Genomic DNA, 22714 nt, shown 5'->3' on the forward strand with positions numbered 1-22714 from the left:
GTATTCTGGAATGTGGTCAGCGGAAAAGTTACCGCTGTTGTACCATTCGACTTTGATAAAGATGGCGAGAGTGAGGTTAGTATTAGTACAGATATTACTGTGACCTTTATTTGCCTCTGTAAATAATCTCCAAGCCTCTCCAATAACAATATTGATGCTGCGCTAATCGAGATATATACATATTTTTAATTTAACTTGGTTGGTTTTTCTATCTACTTTTGCTCTAAAATTCTACGTAAGCGTCTAAATAAGACCGTAGTAGACCCTGCTGAGTTTTCATGTATCTACGAATCAGAAAGCTAGATATTCGCCAAAAAGGATAAGTTATTTCTGATGGAATTAATTTGTAATAAGTACATATTAATAGTTTATTTTATTATATAGATACTAGCTGACCCAGCAAACGTTGTATTGCCGATATTAAAATCGCGATACAAAAGTAACTGTTGATCGTAGATGGGTGAAAATTTGAAGTTGTATGTATTTTTAATGCTGACTCATAATCAAACAAATTTAAAAAAATATATCAAAAAAAAATAAAAATTTCACCACCCTTAACATTTAGGGGGATGAAAAATAGATGTTGTCCGATTCTCAGAGAGAATCGGTCAAGCCGTTACGGAGGAGTTCAATGTTTAACACCATGACACGAGAATTTTATACATTAGATGACGTACTGGTTTTATTACGTAGGTTTTAACTTGTAGCTACTGATTGGCTGTGAAGACTCCTTCATAAGGGTTTTGAAAAACAACCAGTTTATAATTGAGCTTCCGGAAACGGGTCCCATTCTCTGCCTGTCGCCAGTATCAGATGTCAGATTCGCATACGGCTTAGCAAACGGAACAATCGGGATTTATGAAGAAGGAATCAGGTTGTGGCGCGTTAAGGTAATTTTTTTACCATTCTTGTTTGATAAATTACTAACTAATATACTACGAACTACATAAATTATTTGCCTTAGGTATCGGATCATTAAGCGTCTTCCTATGTGCTAGTATTTTTTTAAGAAAGATGTAGTTCTCAAGCCGATAAAGCATCGTTTTTTATTTTAATAAAACATCGAACAAATATCGTGTTTTCAGTTTTGGCATTGGACAGACAAAGTTTTGAAAATACATATATTTAAATTTCTATTTGACAGGATAATTCGTTTAGTTGTAAAAACTCGTCAAAATGTCATTTAACTGAGAGAGCCTAGCCTTAACAAGTGGAAAGAGGTTTCACCAGTGGGAGGCCTATTTGGACATGGTATCGGCTACGAAATAGATGAGTAATACAACGATGAATTTATATCGTGAAGCAGTTATGTGCAAGCGGTTTGAAGGGAACCGTGCCTAGTGAACTTATTGGGCTTTGAAGAATTAACATCTTACTTCTTTAAGTGACGAGCGCAATAGCGATAACGCTCACAATTTTTGGTATAATTAAGAGTCGTGAGCGGCATGTCTATCACGTCAAATTTCTCATAAAATACTATAACGTGTATACGTATAGCAAGTAAGCAGTATCTATTCACTATTGCTCTATTTAAATGATTCACAATTACAGCGAGCGAGTGAGCGAGCCACTGTAAACATTGAATCCGTATTTATTGTATACTAAAAATCAAATAGCATAAATTTCTCAATTAAAAACAAGTGCAGTGAAATAATACATAAGCGACTAACAACATATATTGTGGGCAAACCTTTAAAATCAGTGAATAAACATATAGGTAAACACTCCTATCGTATTGGTGTCTCCGATCTCCGAGTTAGGAAAAGTTTGTAAAAATTTTATTGAAATAAATCTGTGTTACCTTGATTTTTAAAAGTACTCCGTGCTTCAACAATAAACGTTATCACAAATAAATTACGAGTGATTCTAACACTAAATATTGAATACATGCATCAACACACGATTTCGACGTTCACATACATTTTTGGATTGGCTGTGACAATAGTGAGATTATTATATTTTGATTATTTATACGTGTATTTGAACGAATTATCACCGATATGTATTTTGCATAAACCACTTTAGTACGGAACAACCACTCACGAGGTTTAATACTTAACTGAATTTAGCTTTGGTTTTGTGATAAGAAATAAAGTGAATTCATGAAGGTAGTTCTAAATTTTCTAATTATAAAACAATACAGAAATCTTTAAATATAACACACACTGACCAAACGATTAAAGAAACAAACACAATAAAAATTTTAGACCTTAGATTAGATTGCAATTGTAACTGGAAAGCTCAATGTGATACAGTGGCAGGCAAAATAAATAAGTTCGTCTTCGCTTTAAGAAGGCTCAGACAAACTGTATCCTTTAATGCTGCACTTACTGCATACCACGGTTATATTGCGTCAGTTTTACGGAACGGGTTAATACTATGGGGAAACTCCACTAATATTTCAAATGTTTTTTCTGGCACAAAAAATGTATAAGAGCTTTATGTAATGTCAGTCCTCTAGAATCGTGTAGACCATTATTCAAAAAGCACCATCTGTTAACGCTTACTGGTCTATATATATTAGAAATTTGTATGTTCATTAAAAACATGGTGAACTTTTTAAACCAGCAAAGGACTATTCCATATTAGGATTAAGAGATCCAATTCGCCTTCTGATGCCATACTGTAGAACAGCGCTTCTTCAAAATAACGCAAATGTTATGTGTATTAGGGTATTTAACCACCTTCCAAAGAATATTAGAGAGATGCCTAAAACATTAATGCATAAAAAATTAAAATTATGGCTAATAAATAAATGCTTTTATAGTTTAAAAGAATTCTTTAGCCAAAAATAATAGTATTAAATGTAATTTTTTGAGAGGTACCTACAAACTAATGTTTATTTAATATTATATTATAATTAAAACTATGTAATGTTTATTAGTGACGTATAAATATAAAAATTCCAATATAGACAATCAAATATTTGTATGCCGATATATTGGCAAATTGTGCTGTACACCAATTAATTGTTAACAACTATGTTACCACGATTCATACAAATAAATCATTTCATTTCATTTCATTACACTAGCCTATTAACTAAATAATAATACAAAATTAAATTATTGTAGGTTAATTTTAGAGTCGAAGTATGCCATATAAAATTTTAATAAGATCGTCATGGAGATCTTTCGGGAGAACTTTGTCCTGCATTTATCGTCTTCTCGCTGGTATGATGATATAAATTTTAATTTCATTTTCTCAATATTGTAAATGATTTTAAGCTTCAAACACTGGCGTTAACTTCTGACCATTAGTCAAGTATAACTTAGTCTTTAGTTAGGCGGAGAGATTAATCTTTGCGAGTGTCAACGTTAGCATGTTGTAGCTAAGCCCCGTCGTTCACAAAAAGCGAAATTTAAACGGTCGTTTCTACACAATTTGCATTTCTGACCTCATATGAGTCTATCATAACGTCTGGGCCAAATTGGCCTTTTACCGAATCTGAAGAAGAATACTTTTTCACGTTAGAAAAAAGATGCATCAGAGTCGTGCATGTATGATTTGCCGATATGAATGCTGCAAGTAGATAGAAGTAAATTTACGTTTAATTCAAGGTTTTCTTAAGTAGATTAATATGTGAAATATGCAGTCCAAACAGAACGCAATAGCAGTGCAATGGTCCGGCGAGTGCCTAGCGTGTTGTTGGACGAACGGTCGTGTGGACTGGCGTGACGGGGCCGGTCGCGTCATTAGACGAGTGCAGATGCGAGCGAATGCTGCTGCCATGTTGCTGGCCGACTACCGATCTCTTGGTGTACCGGACTTGATATGTATTTCTGAGAGAGGCGAAGGTGCGTAATACCTACCTACATGAATTAAGTTATAAATTATCTCTAGGTTTATCCTATATGTCTAGTCAATACTGTTAAGGTCAATTTTACGCTTTCGCCTGAAAGTCTGCTCTGCGATTGACTTAAAGATTTTATGCCATTCGTTTGGTGAGTACCTAATACCTATAGATAGCAATAGGGTGTGAGTGAGGAAGAATGATAATCGACTCCATTTCAAGAAATTTCGCCAAAGATTTCTATCTTTGCAATACATAAAAATGGTAATCTCTGGCAAGAAAGCACCATTGAAACTTCTTAGACTCGGATTGTACTTGACAGTATCGCATAATCACTGAAATTTGGGATTGAGAAAAATGTTTGAAAACTGACCACTGCCATCTGACGTCATACAAAAGAGTTAATAATGTAACACATGCCTTTGCTACCTCACGCCTACCACTTGAAAAGGAGTTCATAAAAGATGTATTATAAATTGGGGGCAGACTAAACAGTTTTTGGAACACTTAAAGAGGAAAAAAAAATGCTGAGAGAAAATATTTAAGTACATTAATTATTTATTGCGGGATTTAATGGTGGAACGACCACTTGATTTCTGCCATAGCAGTGACATTATCTGAGTCAATACGTATCTATTATGGCGGATCCAAATATTATAATCAACAACGGCGAAAGAGAGCGAGTGCATGTGACCGATACGATTGGCCGAATGAAAGAGTAGGTCTTACAAATGGCGTCAAAAAACGTAACGCCCGTCAATGGAAGACTAAATTAAAGTATTTTATTAACTTGACAGTATTTGGGTACGCACCATATCAAGAATCGTCAAGTTTCAACAGCACGAAGAAGCTCAAGTGCGAAGAGGACCGATTGGCTATAACTGAACTATTGAATAAGAAGCAGGCTCTGTTGGTGGAACTTCAGCATTACGAGGCGAACGCAGCGTCCGATGCCGACGTCATCGAGCGACCATCTTGTGCGATGCCGACAAATACTAGGCTGCAATTGGCTGTTCAACCGGATACTGACGAAGTAAATAGCAATAAAAATATTTTCCTATTATCGTGCGCAAAGTTCGATTTTGCGCATGCATTTGCATTTGCAATGTACCACTTTCCCACTAGCCTGCGGGAATGTTTGAAAATAATTAAAGTGGTCGAACTTTACGCAATTTAATAGGAAAAATAGTATACGATACAAGTGCGCAAAGTAGGTCTTTCCCGCACGAGCGAAGCGAGTGCAGGATGACATACGTGCGCACGAGTAGGGAATGTGGTGAGTGTGCGGGAATGTTTGAAAATAACTATAGTGGTCCAACTTTGCGCAATTTAATGGGAAAAATAGTATACGATACTCGTGCGCACGTAGGTCATTCTGAACTCGCTTCGCTCGTGCGGGAACGACCTAATTTGCGCACTTGTATCGTATTGTACTATTACTTTTGTTTTTATATACATAGGCTCACGTGATGGAACGTGGTGAGGCAACCGCCCTTGGACATCCGCTACTCCAGGGGGTCAAAAGATGCAATGCCGGCCATTAATGTTGTTAGTATGCTCTATGCTTGAAGGTCCCTAAGGCCTAAGGGAGATCTATAGAGCGTACTTAGATTTACGTAAAACATAGCTGAATGTGATAAAACTAGAACTTGACTTATGCATTGGGCTGTCTTAGCTTAAGCTCAGCTTAATTTCAGCTGTCAAATGACTTTATAAACTAAATCAAAGATTATGCTAAGCTTACACTCAGCTAATCTTTAGATAAATAAAGTCTGATCAAAGTTTAAGTAGATACGCTCTATAGACCTCGAGAGAATTTTGAGCTTTCGAGCGCACGAATATAAAGTCGAGTGGTCGAGAATAAAATTAATTAAAGTCACACACGACAGTTTGTCATACTCGAAACTCAATAATCGCCACCGATATGGTAGAAATCTTTATCTCTATATCAATATATAGAGTACAAAAAACCCAAATGGGTTTGTTGCATTATGCATTCCGGGTGGTTGAAATGTTGAATAAATAGATTAAAAATAGACATCGTATTACAGACTTATTACTAAATACTGGGAAGGTTCATGTGCTACTTAAAATAAACTTATCAGCAGACGAAAGAAATTATTCTCAATTAATCTTAAAATCAAAATTTTAGTGCTGTATCCAGTTAGCAATATCAACGAACAACGAAACTGTTGTCCGTGCAGCGTTAGTTTTTGGTGAAGGCGTGTTTGAGACAGGGGAGACAATAGCAAGACATCCTCCTCAGGGAAGCCTCAGATCAATTCTTTTCATACCGATGAAGCCGCCTAGAGACGTCCCTGTTGATATACATATCAAGGTATATTTTATACACCTACTCAGTGACGCGTTGTGTAGGCTACAAGGACATAACTTAACCTTGACACTGCAACCCTTATGGATCTTTTAGTATTGAGTTAGTTGCCTATCCATACTATGTTAAGTCGACAGTGTCCTTGAGAAGGGAACCTCTTTTTTTATGGACAAGGAGGACAAACGAGCGTACAGATCACCTGGTATTAAGTGATCACCGCCGCCCACATTCTCTTGCAACACCAGAGGAATCACAGGAGCGTAATATCAACCTCTTATAAGTATTATAATAAGTATATATCAGATCTAGAAGGTGTTTCATCCATTTAGGGCAAAATCTACAATCTATAATAAGAGGGGGTAAACAGGCAAGAGATTCACATGATGAGAAGAGGTGAGGCAACCGTGGAAATCCGCAAAACCAGGGGTCAAGAGATGCGTTGCCGACCTTTAAGGTAGGAGTATGCTTTATGCTTGAAGGTTCCCGAGTTGTATCGGTTCGGAAAACTGCAAACAGTAATTGATTCCACAAACTGGCTGTGCGAGGCAAGACGGCAGACCATCATTGGCGAAACGCGTGGTCATAGAATGCTAGACGTCAACAGGATGCGGGTGGAATTTCCCATTGTTACGTAATGTCTAGTGGTGGAATTCGGCTTCGGTATCTACCTGAACAACTCTGAGCACTCTAGAAGATGTAGAGACTTAATAAGGGTACTATCAATTACGAGATCTATGTTTAATAAATTTTGATAAAGTGAAACTAGTGCGGAAAAAATAACACCAGTGAAGTCTTACTACCAATAAGTCTGATAGGAACAAAAAATTCCCAGTAAAAAGATTGGTTAACTTCAACTGGTAAGATTACTGGGATTTGGGGAATGACACGAAATCCTTTGTATGGCTTCCTTTATTAGGTGATTTACCAATATTTTTAGGTACCTATTTTATATTGAAATACTTTTATTGAATTACTTCCTTCCAGGGTGTTTCCACCCTGGAAGGAAGTATAGGGTAAAGATTCCAGGTTTATGTGGGACCAAGTTCCTTGTTTTCTTATTGCGATTTATTTAGAAAAGTACTAACATTCGTTTATTTTACAGGCGCTTATAGGATATCCTGACAGTGAACAATTCCATATATTTGAGCTCACGAAACATCTACCGAGATTTTCAATGTATAAACTGTTGCATACTGCTACTGCCCTCAAACATGATAGCTATGTTTCATTTCGAATCACCGAGAGGGTTCAAAGAATCCTTATTTGGATTAACCAGAACTTTCTACTGGATGACGAGGTCAAATTAGAAATTGAAGATGCTAAGGAACTCCACCTTAGTTTTGTGTGTCTTAGAGATAGATCTCGCTTGGATTTTGACTTTGAGGTAGATGGTCAGGTCACACTCACAACAACAAACATTGGATTAGCTGGGGATTTGATACAGAGTTTGGCCGTTTTCCTAAATATTAGCGATTTACAGGTCAGTATTTTATTTTTCATATAATTTTTTTCCCATGTTTGTCATAACATATTGTTTTTCAGTAAAAATAATATTATTATTGTATTCACGTGGTTTTATAGTTCTGTACAAATTTAATATGAAACAAGCAGTATATATTTTATCAAAAACATAAACCACATCAGAATCAGCCTATTTGTTTGGGAGAACAATGCACACACACACCATAGTTTTGGGTTGGAGGTAAATTAAGAAGCATAGATGATTCTTCGGCCTTAGAGCACTATTATGTTTAATTTCTAAAGTTTTACAAGATTCTACTCATTTGAGAAATTAATTCTTTTATGGAAGACACACTGAAAAATATTATATTCTGCTTTTAAAAAGGTTACAGATAAACTAAAATGTGTGCTCGCTAGTGAATTAATGAAGCAGGTTTATACCAAGACTCATCAAATCAAAATAAATTTTAATCTAGTTTTTAGATAAAAAAAAATATTCAAAATAAAAACACTCTTCAAAAAAAGGTTATATCAAAGTTATATTTACCACCAAAACTCAATGATTTAAATCAATAAACCTAAGTTTGTTGAGTTTAGTAGATTCAGCAAATAGATTATATACTTAATCATCAGAACATTTTAGTAACATAATAATGTAGTTTTTATAAAAAATATAAAAAGGAGAGTAATTATTGTTGACATAATTGTCACAAAACATGGCACAGCAATCTTCTCTCTTCCATATTTTATGAAAGAGATATTTTAACTCACCTCCACACACACACACCTTGTTCCCATCAGGGTAGGCAGAGACTTGCTTCTATCCTTACAAACCTCATACATACATCCATGCTCGCCAATTTTGGTTGCTTTGGACCTAACCTTTTGTCAAAACGTCTTCTATTTGGTCAACAAATGTTCTACAAGATCCCCTGCAACTGACTTGCCTTATATATTTGATAAGTCATTCGCTCCATGTGTTCAAACCATTTCAACATTCCTTTCTCAGTCGTTTGTCACAACATCGTCTTTCAGACCACAGCATGCTAACTCACCCCCACATCTACACAAATTATATTTGCTTTGAATACTGTCTAGTTGTTCAGCAGTCACACCTTTTTCTGCCACCAATCATTAGTGTGTGAGTACTATTTATGCTGTGGTTTGAAGGATGCTATAGCTACTTAAATGAGTAGGCTAATGAGACTGAAACTTTTATGTCCCAGTCACAAGCACATTCACAATGGTGCTCAGAACTTTAGGTTTTACTAATAATACCCAAGTGGCTGTACAACTGTTAGGGGCTGGATCTATCACTTACCACTAGGTGTCTAACTCATCTCACACTTTTTGTAATTAAAAGATTCCATTGGTATGAGATTTGTTATTGCTTCAAAATATTACATGATTAAAAGCAGTTCAGTAGGATACAAGTGCAAGTAGTATGCACTGGGACATTAATGGCAATTATAAGGCCTTCATACACACAAAAAATGATAGGTCACAAACAGATATATTGCTCTCACCTCACTCAACTACTCTTTGCCTTAAGCTTTCTTTAATTTAACAGTAATACCCAGCATGTATAAAAAATTCACATTGCTATATAAAGCAGTCTAAGTCACATTAAAAAACATAATTTATTAATTAATAATCTTTATTACCTTTATTATAATGTATCATGAGATGATTACTGACCATATAATTCAACAAATCCAACACATTTGATAGGATTAAAGAAAAACATGTTATTGTGAGGTGGTTCTCTCTGACTCACAGCTTTAACAACCTCTTGTGCTATCACACCTCCTAATACTGCAGCCACTCCCGATACTATACCAAATACATCAGTTAACAGAGCATCACTGACAAAACCATTAGGTAGATTTAATTCTTTAACTATTTCATCTCTCATCCGCAACAGTATTTCTGTGTCAGCTTTACGTTTAGATGGATTGGGGTTTCTGTTATTTTCATCTCGGAAGCGCAATAAGATTTTCATAACAAAGTATGATGGATCACCACGACGTAATCTCGAACGTAACTCTGGTTTAGACCAATCTGCCGATAAAGCATTCTGTAGAGGTACGTAAATTGCACGACGCTTAACATTAATTGTAACTTTCTCGCAGGGATTTTTCGCTGTGTCATCAGGACCTCTTTTGACAGCCTTGTGTTGAACAATCTCTTCGGAATATTCGTGATCAACTAGGTCAGCAAACATATAACCAAACACACCCCAAACATCGCCACAAAGGAACTTTTTGTTGCTGTCTCGACAAGCGTTGTTTATTCGTTCTAGTTGTTCTTGTTTTAATCCAGTTGCACAAACAATATCAAACTGAGTGAAGAAACTGTCTGGTAAATCATCAACTGATTTTGTTTCTGTCGTCACCTCTACCATTGGATTCAGAGCTTTTGCTCGTTGTAATGACGCTTCGGCTCTGTTCTCGCCAACTTTGTCGGGTGGAGATAAAAATTGAGAGTATAGGTCTGTCTCTCGCAGTTTTTCATTATCAAGCAAGCACACACTCTTAACACCGGAAAGGATGATGTTTTTTGCGATTTCAGCACCGAGACCGGTTAAGCCGATGATGAGAACTTTCGAAGCTCGTAGTCTTTTTTGAGATTCTAATCCCCATAAACGAATTTGACGGTCGTATTGTTCAGCCTCAGCTTCCGATAACTCCATGTCGTTATTTTCAACCATATTTATTTAATAATGTTTCGTGTTAGCAATAATTAGAAAATAGAAGCCTCAAACGGCAAGCCAAGCACAAGAATCAGTATGACTATGAAGTGACAAGTGACAACTGACAACTGACAAAACTAAGAAGAAGTCACTTCGATTAACACAGTACGGTTGTCACTGTCAGTTGGCTTTTTTTAATTTTATGACCTGGTAATTAAGATCTTTAAGTATAGTCTTTTATTATTACTAATTTTTATTTCACACAGTTCAGTAATCACTTTATTTTATGTTGGGGTCTACATTAGAAACTCGCATCCTTATTTAGAGAGAAGGGGAAAAAGGAGAGATATACCCCCTTAAACCCCCAAAGCGTGGATAGTCCTTTCCACGCTTTGGGGGTTTTATTATTATTTATTTTGTTTTATTTTTATTTAGAGGTTTTAATAGGTTACTTTTGAACATGTTTAGCAAGCTATTTGCAGATTGCTGTGGAACAATGTTATTATACAATAAGTTTTTGAGACTAATTCGGGTCTGCGCGTCTTTGGAGCTGCGGGAACGGCAGATCCCGCCCTCCGGCTTTTTTAAAATACTCTAAGTCTAGTGGTTGGGCAGACTAGTATCAGACCTTGGTCGACAGCTTAGCTTCTGTCACAGTGTAATGTTAAAAAATGGTCATTGTAATAATTTAGAAATAAAACAAAAAATATTTTATTATAATAAATAAATATTTTTTATAACTTTTATTAGCTCCATGAAAGGCGGTCATAACAAAATGTTGAAAAACATTCCGTTATACCGTCACATTTTTTTTTTTTACTATAAATTTGAAAAATTAGTTCCGTTGTACATAACGTCAAACGCAAATTTAAAACAAAACGAAGAATCTCAATACAATTAAAATTACCAACACCAAATTCGTGATACGAATTTCTAATGTCAGCCCTTAGGTATATTTTTAGAATTGTATTTTTATTAGGTAATAAAGTTTAAACTGTAAATTTTCGAAGTACTCTGTTTTGTTTGTTTGTTAAGTCCTAGCTAAATTTATAATCATATATATTTTTATTCAGTCAACAGCAAATTTCCCGGACACAGAAAAATTATTACAAGAAGAAATTCAAATTTCGTCTGAAGTAGGCGAGACAAGATCGCGACTTGCGGCGGAGTCTGCTGAGAAAGCTCAACTTATAACAGCTTTATTACCAGCTGCTATTGACGCTGCTTCGTATGATATGTATGAGTTTATTTTAATCTCTAGAGCACTGCTATCAATGTGTTGGTAATATATATAATTGCGAATATATATAGGTAGGCTCGACCGGGGACAATAGTAACGAGGGTAAATAGTAACATTGGCAATATTTCGGTAACTAATGTGTAATGTGTGAGTCAGACGTGTACTAACTACACTTAATTCAAAATTGAAGAGCCCACCGTAAGAACTTATAATTAGGCTAATTCATTGTTACATTGATTTTATAATAATGCATGTTTCATACAGTTCTAAATACCATAATTTGAGAATCTTATATGATATCCTTTGGCCATTTGTTTCGTTTCCATTACAGATTTTTTCCAATTTTTCCAATATGGCTATCCAGGTACAATTGTAACAGTTTTATCGGGGTCGGTTGTTACGTTACAATTGACCTTGTGGTATAAATACCCCCATTTGTTTTAATATTTTATTATTGTTATGGATTATCTACCAGTGGGAGCCTCTTTTGCACAGGATGCCGGCTAGATTATGGGTACCACAACGGCGCCTATTTCTGCCGTGAAGCAGTAATGTGTAAGCATTACTGTCTTTCGGTCTGAAGGGCGCCGTAGCTAGTGAAATTCCTGGGCAAATGACACTTAACATCTTATGTCTTAAGGTGACGAGCATAATTCTAGTGCCGCTCAGAATTTTTGTGGTTTTTCAAGAATCCTGAGCGGCACTGCATTGTAATTGGCAGAACGTACCAATTACCATCAGCTGAACGTTATGCTCGTCTCGTCCCTTATTTTAATAAAAATAATAATAATAATAAAAAAGTTAATTTGTAATTATGTCCACTTAGTGAACGTCTCTCAACCTATTTCATTAGAAATCAGTTAAAGAACAGCGGTGTGCTGTTCGTATCACCCTTATTCGTTTGAGTCGCTGCACAGCCGATGCTAGTTATCCGCCATCGGATCGCCAGTTCTGGGCGATAACATTAGTTTACTAGTAGAATAAATAAATCAGGGATTCTAAATGTTTTTGAGAACATTTAAAATATAATGTTCTTTTTACTTTAACAATTTATGTAAGGGGCTTATTTTAGTATAAGTGGTGAATCCGCATTTTATTGCATATCCGTGTATATTCCTTTACTATATTTGACGTGTGTCAAAAAATACTGTTTTATAGGAATTTGCCAATTATATTTCAAAACATCAAGAATAATTTCGTAAAAAATGCTCCTTGTTGTTATAATGAAATTGTTTCACAGTGGAACTGACAAACCGTGCGTCACTAAATCCTCTCATAGAAAATATTTCCATACAAAACAAATATTGAAAATCAAATAATTATGGGTCACATATCGAAATAAATACTATCCTATCTCTCAAGTTGGACCAAATTGCACTCCATGAAATAATCCCCATTAAAATCCGTTTATTAGTTTAAGACTCCATCGCGCACAAACAACGTGTCACGTAATTTATATATATTAAGATAATGGGACGAACGGCATATACCTAATAAATATTTTACACAACTTGAGACTCGAGGTTGTTCTGACTAAAAATAGAAATTTATTATACATAGCGGCACGGCTCCTGCGCTTGTACAGCTAAACACATTAAGATAGAATAGAAGAAAATTCATACTTTTTTTGAATAAGAAATAAGTTCTTATGAAAAAATCGTTTTGAACAAAATAAACGAAACTCGATTTTGCTCCCAAGTTTGAGTCCCAAGTTTGATGTGTTCGAATAGAATTTACTAAGAATAATATTCATACTAAAAATAGGTCCTATTGTACCTAAGATTTCTCAAAAGACCAATAATTTTCTTGCCTTAGCAATAAAAAGTTGTGGAGAGAAGTTTCTTGAGCAACAAAATTTCCCAACTAAATTAATTATATAAAATATGTTTTTTTTTATAGAAAAGTGATGCTTAGTCGTTACAAAGAAGTGATATTGTTAAACGAGGAGTTGCTGACAAGTTGCTACGTGCGTCGGTCGTCACAGGAGCAGACGGTATCCTCACTCAAAAACCTTCACAATATTCTAAAGCAAGCTGCCCGTCTTCGAGGTGAGACGCTCAGTATTACTGTGTTATATTTTTTTTGGTTAAATCTTTTTGAGATTTTTTTTCAATCACCAGCTATACCTTCTGGCCAAGCCGAAAAACGTAAAAGTGTCTTGTGTATCTTTTCCTTTTAAATATTTTTTATAGGAAGGAAACAGAATTTAAAAAAGTTTGTGTGGTAAAGGGTATAGCATAAATGACTCTCTTAATGATACCACAGATTGTGATTGATTATTGTACAATATTACTTTGTAAACATTTTGATAAAAAAACCGCTGTTTGTTGCGCCCATTCTTCTCAAGCCTGAGGCATTCATTTTGGAATGGGTGGTAGTTTTTTTGACTTTCAGTGTTAAGTGTAGTCACATCCTATTTTGAATAAAAATATTTGAATTTGACTCACTAATAATGAAAATGGAGGTATTGGAACTTCCAAATATGGATTTAAATGTGTAAAAATTTATTTCCAGGTATCCTACTTACATTATTTTTATAATCATCCTGCCTTAACATATCAACATAATAATTATAAATGAAAGTGTATCAATGTAGGAATCGTACCGATCGTAGGTGGAGTTTAGCGGCGAACTGTTAACTTATATTTTCAGTAACGCACGTACACTTAAACAAAGTGACTAAGAAATCGTGAGTGTAAGACGTAGCTGTCATGCACACTTAAATAATAAACCTGGCCTGTTTTCATGCGCTGCCTAATTGCGAGAGGCTCTAGACTACTAGACTAGACGTATAAATTATCTAATCTGCTAAGCGGAAGTGAGAGCTGAAAAAGCAAACATAAAAATTCATTTTAAGAAATAAATTCAGTACACCTTTATTGCAAAGCAGGCGGAATTCTTCCATAGACAATCGAAAAAAATGTGAAACTATCTTACTTTTTTTTTATGACGAGACGAAAAGGACGTTCAGCAGATCGTAATTGATACGCCCTGCCTATTACAATGCATTGCCGCTCAGGATTCTTGAAAAACCCCAAAAATTCTGAGCGGCACTACAACTGCGCTCGTCACCTTGAGACATAAGATGTTAAGTCTTAACTTATTACTTACTTACCTTCTCATTCAATACTTTAGCATTTTTTTTTTATTTCCATACTGGCTATTTTGCAAATTCACCATCTTGATTTTTTGTTGTTATATTGGCAATGGTAATACAAAGTACTATAATAGAAATAAGTCAGCTGTCAACGATCGCGGCTTGTGAAACATAGCCCTGTATTGGAATATGGTTTCGTTGGTTAATAGTTACTTATGCAACTGTTGTGTAATAAGGGGTATTAAAACACCAATGTGGATTTATCTCACGAGGCGAAGCCGAGTGTGATAATAGTATCACATGATTCCAATGCTCCTTATGTCATGGGCGTTTTGACTTTCCTTGTGCTGGTATCACCGAGGGTGGCTACCGTAAGCTGGGTGAAGGTAGAAGAAACAGTTGGAAGTGCGTGAATTGTAGGAGTGCCGGAGCTGCCAGCCCCCTCCCATCTTCAACCGAAAAGCAACCGCTGCTCCCCAAATCACCTACACCAGCTGATATTGACAGCATTACCGTCGAGTTGAAGCGCCTGTCTGCTCAGATGGAATCCCTTCCGTCGCTAATCGCTAGCATCAAAGCTATACAGGCTGATATCGCAGATATCAAAAACATGAAAGCAGACATTGCCGAGCTAAAGCTACTAAAACCAGAGCTTTGCGAAGTGAAGACTTCTTTAGAGTTTGCCCAGAATTCAGTGGAGTCTCTAACATGTAGTTCCACGGAGGTCAACAAAGAAGTGAAAGGTTTAATAAAGGCTAAGGAAGACGTTCAAGCGTTGCAACAGCGGTTTGCGAATCTTGAAATCTCTATGCATGAAACGGAGCAACGATCTAGGATGAACAATATAGAAATAAAGGGTGTCCCTATGCGTCCATCTGAAAATCTCTTTGAGGTCTTTGACAAACTAGGGAGCCATATTGGATGCATCATCCCCAATGAGCAAATAAACTACATTTCAAGAGTCCCTATGCGCAATGACAAGCATAATAAGAACATTATAGTTTCGGTGCATAACAGATACCTAAAAGATGACTTCGTTGCTGCAGCAAAGAAGCGTACATTGATACCCACCGACCTGGGCCTACAGGGTGTAAACAGGGTTTACGTGAACGATCACCTCACGTATACAAATAAGATGCTCTTAAATAAAGCAAAGAGGCTAGGTAAGGAGCGGGATTTTTCCTACATCTGGGTCAAGGGGTGCAAAATATTTGCTCGAAAAAACCCTACTTCTCATATTATATCAATTGCATCAGAATCAGATCTCAAAAAGATTTCATAATCAAATTAGTTGTAAGCTATAGTTTTATAAAGTTTCAGCTTGTGATTTTTTCTACTAATAATCCCTTTAATCGTATTGTAAGTTTCAGAAGGGCCGATTTGCCAGCAGTACATTACTATGCTTACTTACGTGCCATGCGCACGTGCAGATTTTCCCTCAAATTGCAAAAAATATCGTATTTTTTTGGTCGGCCAGCCTTACATCTCTGCTTTTCTCCCATTGTGCCTATAGTAGACACTAATGATTTAATTAAATTAGTTTCTTTATTTTATTACTTATATTTTTGTGGTTTTATGGACTGTTTCTTGCGCTTTATTCTGTCATTTAATTTTCTAACTATTCTGTACCTATGCAATATTTGTTATAATGATGGTCAAAATCTACTATCAAAACGTACGTGGTTTACGTACTAAAACATCGGCTTTCTATCGAAACATTTGCTTAAATACTTATAATATTGTGTGTTTGACAGAAACTTGGTTAATTGATGGAGTGCATGACAGTGAACTCTTTGATGATCGCTACGTTGTTTATAGACGTGACCGTAACTATGGTAAGACCAAGCAAACTTTGGGGGGTGGGGTATTAATCGCGGTAATAAGAGAGCTGGCTTCCGAATGTCGCAGTGACTGGTGCTCGAATGTTGAAGATATATGGGTGACGCTGACATTGCAATGCCGTAAGCCTGTAATTAAGTATAAATTGCATTTATGTACTGCTTATTTTTGTAACCAAATTTCAGGTAACTCATTACCTGTACAATTAATATCCTTTTCGGAACACCTTACCGATCTTGTTTTAAATAACCCATACAATAAGTTTATATTACTAGGAGATTTCAATATGCCGAACCTAAGGTGGAATCAATGTAATGAAAATTCGTCCTATACTGTTTTTAATGTACAAGGCCCACACCAAGTAGAATTTTTTGATAATATTAATTTAAGTAACTTATCGCAATATAACCACATACCTAACGTAAATGACAGAATATTAGATTTAATTTTTTGTAATAGTGAAGTATTTGTCTCGTCCTGTCCTAACCCCCTAGTACCTGAAGACCAGCATCACCCAGCTCTCTGCATTTTAGCCGACTTTGTGCAGCTTCATACTTTAAGACCTCGACCCTATACAAAGTTTTTATATAATTCGGGTGATTATGACTCAATTATATCAAAGCTGAGTGTAATTGATTGGCATCTCGAACTATCCCATTCCTATAGATCCCTTGAACAAGCGGTGACCTTTTTCTATGGCATCTTAAATGACTTAAAAAATCAGTATATACCCTCAAAAATAATTACCCCGTCACGTAAATATCCTCCTTGGTATAAAAAGCCACTCATTAAAATTCTAAAAGAGAAATACAAATTCCATTTTAAATACAAGATGTACGGTAACAGATCAGACTTCAATTCCTTTATAACTCTCAGGGAACGTGGTAAAGCCTTAGAAAAGAACATGTTCTCAGATTATATTTCCAGTATAGAAAAAAATATCTGCACAAACCCAAGAGCTTTTTGGTCATACATAAAATCTAAAAACCACAATAGCTCATTGCCTGCGGTTTTACGCTTTGGGGAGCGCTCCTCAGACCATGGGGAAGACATTTGCAATATGTTTAATGATTACTTCTATTCCAATTTCCTAGATAATAATTATAATGACTACTCTTCACATGAAATTGCAAATAACAATTTTACAGCAGATATTCATGATGTTGAAATTTTGCCCCAGGAATTGTATAAATTATTAAAATCACTCAATCTAGCCAAATCTGCTGGCCCAGATAACATCCCTGCAGTGTTTGTTGTAAATTGTGCCAGGAGTCTTGTCATTCCCCTCACCTTGTTGTTCAAACGCTCTCTATCAGAGGGAGTGGTACCTAAAATTTGGAAAACGGCTTTCATTACTCCGATACACTAAAAAGGCCCTAAAGATATAGTTACAAATTATAGACCTATATCTAAATTATGCTTATTTGCCAAAATTTTAGAGAGAGTTGTTTATAAGCAATTATATGATTGCTTAAAACACACTTTTAGCTCGGAGTAACATGGTTTCTTGAAAGGACGATCCACTGTTTCAAACCTTATTATTTGTAGCGACTATCTGGCTGTCCATATGTCAGAACCTTCACAAGTTGATGTCATATATACGGATTACAGTAAATGTTTCGATAGAATTGACCACTTACTATTACTGCGTAAGTTGCAGTCTGTTGGTATACGTGGTAATCTGTTCAGATGGTTTACATCATATATACAAAACAGATGCCAGACCGTCGTACTACAAGGCTACGCATCATCAACAATCCTGATCCCATCAGGAGTTCCTCAAGGATCACTTCTAGGTCCCCTTCTTTTTAATATATTTATAAACGATATTTCTTCATGCTTTCTTAATTCAAAAATATTATTATATGCTGACGATATGAAGATACTATCTCCTATCAGATCACTTGAATGTGCACAACACCTTCAGGATGATCTCGATAGATTTGAAAATTATTGCTTAGAAAATAAATTAGATTTAAATGTTAATAAATGTTATATAACTTCATATACTAGAAAATCTACTCCCATCACATTCAATTATAGATTAAAATATTCGTTTCTAAAAAGAGTCCACTCGATTCGCGACCTAGGAATTGTATTTGATAATAAATTAATTTTTGACGATCACATTAACTCGATCATATGTAAGGCATCGAAATCCTTAGGTTTTATTTTACGTATGTCTTCAGAATTTAAATCCATTAAAGCCATAAAAATATTATACTGTGCATATGTTAGAAGTCACTTAGAATACGCCTCACAAGTGTGGAACCCCGTCTACAATATATACAATAGACGTATTGAAGCGTTACAAAAACGGTTTCTGCGTCATCTTCAATTTAAAATAAAAGCATATCTTCCGAACTACAATCAGCGCTGTCAAAAATTCCATATTCTGCCATTGGAAGAGAGGAGACGTATAGCCGATCTCATTTACTTAATTAATATAGCGAGGGGTTCGGTCGACTGTCCTGAACTGCTCGCGCGCATTGGTCTTCAGGTTCCGTTTGCTTCACTCCGGAGACCATGCTGCCTGCATGTTCCCGGAGCTAGAACTAATTATAGACAAAATAGTTATCTACTGCGGGCTGGTCGGTCTTTCAATGACTCGTCTAAGATATTAGACCTGGATTTGTTCACCACTCCAATTAAGCAGGTAAAACAGCTCCTTACCGAGAACTTTTTCAATCAGGTGTAATTGTAAATTTGAGTTATTTTGTTTATTTATTTTTGTCTCTTTATCATTTTATATAATTTTCGTATTTGTTGTCCACTTAACTCTTACATCATATATCGATTTCTATCTGTGAAAACTTTTAATTGTCCTTCTGTAATTATGTATGTAACTTATATTTTTTAACCTAGCTGTAAGTTTTCCAAAAAATGTAAAATAAATAAATAAAAATAAAATGAGTGTTTTAATACCTAATTATCAACAGTTGCATACAAGACTATCTACACCCAGAATATGAATCCTCTAAAAGATAAAAGATTCTGGAACAGTTAGCTTACTGCTAACATTAAAACACCAGTCCTAGTAGTAACCTAATATCATTCGTTACTGATTATATACAAATAAAATAAGTATTAATGAAACAATTATTTATTTTAGTAGTAATTTACATTTTGTATAGTGCAATAATTAAAATTCACTCGAATATATGTTCTTTTGCAGCGTTTAAAATGAATCGCTCATTTTTTGTAAAGAAAACAATAAAAATATCGAAGAAAAATGGCGGCGATTCGAATAACCTACTTTTTTTTTTACAGCGCGCGTAAACGAAAATGTTCTTTTTTTGAAATTCATACAGATACCGCGCATCGAGCAATAAGAATGTGGCTGTATGTTGAAACTCTTTGCGCATGAAGGGATTAAAAAAAACATAGGAGTGTTGTTATGAAATTCAGTACAACATTACAACACTCTTTTGGGTGACGTAATGGTTATTAGAACATTGGGTGTTTTAATGTTGGCAATAAGCTAACCGGTTCAGAATCTTTAATAGAGGATTTAAAGCATGGGTGTAGATAAAATTCTAAAATGGAATGCTATGTCATTATTTAATTGCATTGCATTTGCAGTACAGTAAACAAAAGAAGGCCAGGCCAGGCCATTGGGGCAGTAAAGTCCTCGAATGGCGACTACGTACCGGAAGATGCAGTGTTGGTAGGCTCCCCACAAGATGGACCGCCGACGATCTAGTCAAGATCGCCGGAATACTTTGGACGAGGGCAGCGCAGGTTCGATCGTCGTGTAAATCTTTGGGGGGAGGCCTTTGTCCAGCATTGGACGTCTTCCGGTTGATGATGAAACGAAAGACTATTGTTACATAATACATTATTTAATAGTGATATATACATATGTACATACACTTTATTACAATAACACAATAGTTTTATTTCTATTTTTTTTCAGTTGGCAAGTATAGCAAAGCTGTAGTTTCGGCGTGCAGGACAGCCGTGCAAGATGGCAATACCGACGCACTCATAAAAATATTGCGAGTGGGAGAAATTGTAAAATAAAAAAAAATATAATTAGAAAATAATTTATTCATCACTGTTACATAATAATTATTGTTTAATTATAAGGTCAATTGATTGAAATCACCGGTTAAACATATTAAATTACTTATAATTTAGTCTTACAAAGTAGAGTTTTATTACCTTCAGACAGTTTCTATTACTTTCAGATTTTGTTTTATGATAAGCGATCCCTAATTTAAGATTATTTAGAATTAAAATATAACGCAAACGTCATTCAATCATTAATCTTATATTATGTCAATATTTATAATAATATATTATCATTAATATTAATATGTCAATCTTACTATCTAAATTCATATTAATTAAAAAAAAACGCTTATGTCACTTTTACACAAATACAAAATATTTTAAAAAAATAGATAAAATTCTGTAGATATAGAAATTCTTATGAATTAAGGTAGATAAATTTATTTCATATGGACCTAGTTGATTGTTGCATTGAGTTCACTATAACTGTTCTTTGTTTTCCAAGTAGTTAAGCCACTGTACGAATTTCTACAAATTCATACATAATACGTGCATAATATTGTTTTTACTAAATTCATAACAATATTTTTAAGAATTTATGTGGATAATTATTTTTGTAAACCTTGTCCTCGGAGTGACGTCACCGCGTGAGGTGCATAGGTAATATAAATACTTAATCATTATCCTCCGCGACATGGACTTTCGAGGCCCATAATTTCTGCATTATTGAAAGCGCCGTTTCAGCGGGCTCGCACGCTCATTGAAAGTCCACATGGCAAATAAGATCGCAAAGGAAAGTGGCTATTTAATAGGAAACCATTTTACCCTCCAAATGTATTTGACGCTTTTCTCCTTGGTCTTACTTTAGATCAAAATTATTTTGAAATAAGTTCAATGTCATCATTATCAGCTGAGTCTCTGTGTTTAACTTTTTTTCGTTTATGGTACATAAATAACTGTCAAACGGCTTAACCATACAGGCCGTAGACAGACGGACATGTATACAAATCCGACAACAATAGGCGAAAAAATCAAATTAGCTCGACATAGAATATATCCTTTCCAGTTAGTTTCCAAAATTACGATTGGTTACTTTTTGGAGGAGGAATTGCCGAGAACGAAACTCTGTTTTTGAATTTTTCCTCACGGTTAGTCGCAGTTTTAGCGACGGCATGTTGTTTCAGAATTCTTAAAACTAAAAAGTGTTTACAACACAAATTGTCAATAATTTAAACTGTAATCTGCCTTGTGCCATAATGGACATCGTCCGCTGTGCAGACCAGTAGGAGCCTCGGTTCTGAGGGTTTGGGGTGCAGCAGCAATAGGTTGTCGGCGGCTAATCGAGAGCAAATGGCGAAGGCCTGAGACGGTGTCGGAGCCCGGATATTGGGCGCGCTGCGGTAGGGACGGCCGTCTAGTGCGACTATTGCTGCCGCGGTCATTAAGGCGCGGGTTAGCGTTGTCTCTTCCGAACCTGTTCTTTCAACCTGTCAAATATTATTTGCTTTATATGCGCAAATCCATTGCAAAATTAATAAAATTGAGTTTGTCATTAAGATATTTTTTTTTATGAAAATAAGGGACGAGACGAGCAGGATGTTCAGCTGATGGTAATTCATACGCCAATAAACACAGTAATGTTTACACATTACTGCTTCACGGCAGAAATAGCCGCCGTTGTGGTACCCATAATCTAGCCGGCATCCTGTGCAAAGGACCCTCCCACTGGTATCTAGCCGGCATCCTGTGCAAAGGAGCCTCCCATTAGTATATAGCCGGCATCCTGTGCAAAGGAGCCTCCCACTGGTATATAGCCGGCATCCTGTGCAAAGGAGCCTCCCACTAGTATATAGCCGGCATCCTGTGCAAAGGAGCCTCCCACTGGTATATAGCCGGCATCCTGTGCAAAGGAGCCTCCCACTAGTATATAGCCGGCATCCTGTGCAAAGGAGCCTCCCACTGGTATCTAGCCGGCATCCTGTGCAAAGGAGCCTCCCACTGGTATCTAGCCGGCATCCTGTGCAAAGGAGCCTCCCACTGGTATCTAGCCGGCATCCTCTGCAAAGGAGCCTCCCACTAGTATATAGCCGGCATCCTGTGCAAAGGAGCCTCCCACTGGTATCTAGCCGGCATCCTGTGCAAAGGAGCCTCCCACTAGTATATAGCCGGCATCCTGTGCAAAGGAGCCTCCCACTGGTATCTAGCCGGCATCCTGTGCAAAGGAGCCTCCCACTAGTATATAGCCG

At 36.0% G+C, this 22714-nt stretch overlaps 3 protein-coding genes across 3 annotated transcripts in view; 1 reads left to right on the forward strand and 2 right to left on the reverse strand.

The window, feature by feature from the left end:
• Nucleotides 1-20559, forward strand: LOC126972163 (Bardet-Biedl syndrome 2 protein-like). Its single transcript, XM_050818765.1, has 9 exons — nucleotides 1-75; nucleotides 694-890; nucleotides 3596-3797; nucleotides 4591-4826; nucleotides 5946-6131; nucleotides 7228-7605; nucleotides 11352-11515; nucleotides 13418-13566; nucleotides 20371-20559. Exons 3-9 carry the CDS (start codon nucleotides 3710-3712, stop codon nucleotides 20475-20477), a joined length of 1308 nt encoding a protein of 435 aa, XP_050674722.1. The 5' UTR covers nucleotides 1-75; nucleotides 694-890; nucleotides 3596-3709; the 3' UTR covers nucleotides 20478-20559.
• LOC126972181 (SUMO-activating enzyme subunit 1) lies at nucleotides 9226-10390 on the reverse strand. The gene has a single exon (XM_050818809.1). The coding sequence runs from the start codon at nucleotides 10294-10296 to the stop codon at nucleotides 9277-9279; it is 1020 nt and encodes a 339-aa protein (XP_050674766.1). The 5' UTR covers nucleotides 10297-10390; the 3' UTR covers nucleotides 9226-9276.
• LOC126972157 (origin recognition complex subunit 1) overlaps nucleotides 20487-22714 on the reverse strand; it is a 12418-nt gene continuing 10190 nt past the window's right edge. Inside the window, exon 9 of the mRNA XM_050818758.1 lies at nucleotides 20487-21955. Within this exon, the coding sequence (XP_050674715.1) occupies nucleotides 21698-21955 (258 nt within the window). The 3' untranslated portion in view covers nucleotides 20487-21697. The remainder of the gene's footprint in view (nucleotides 21956-22714) is intronic.

This window comes from Leptidea sinapis, chromosome 25 (genome assembly GCF_905404315.1).
Source record: "Leptidea sinapis chromosome 25, ilLepSina1.1, whole genome shotgun sequence".
NCBI classification, from domain to species: Eukaryota; Metazoa; Arthropoda; class Insecta; order Lepidoptera; family Pieridae; genus Leptidea; species Leptidea sinapis.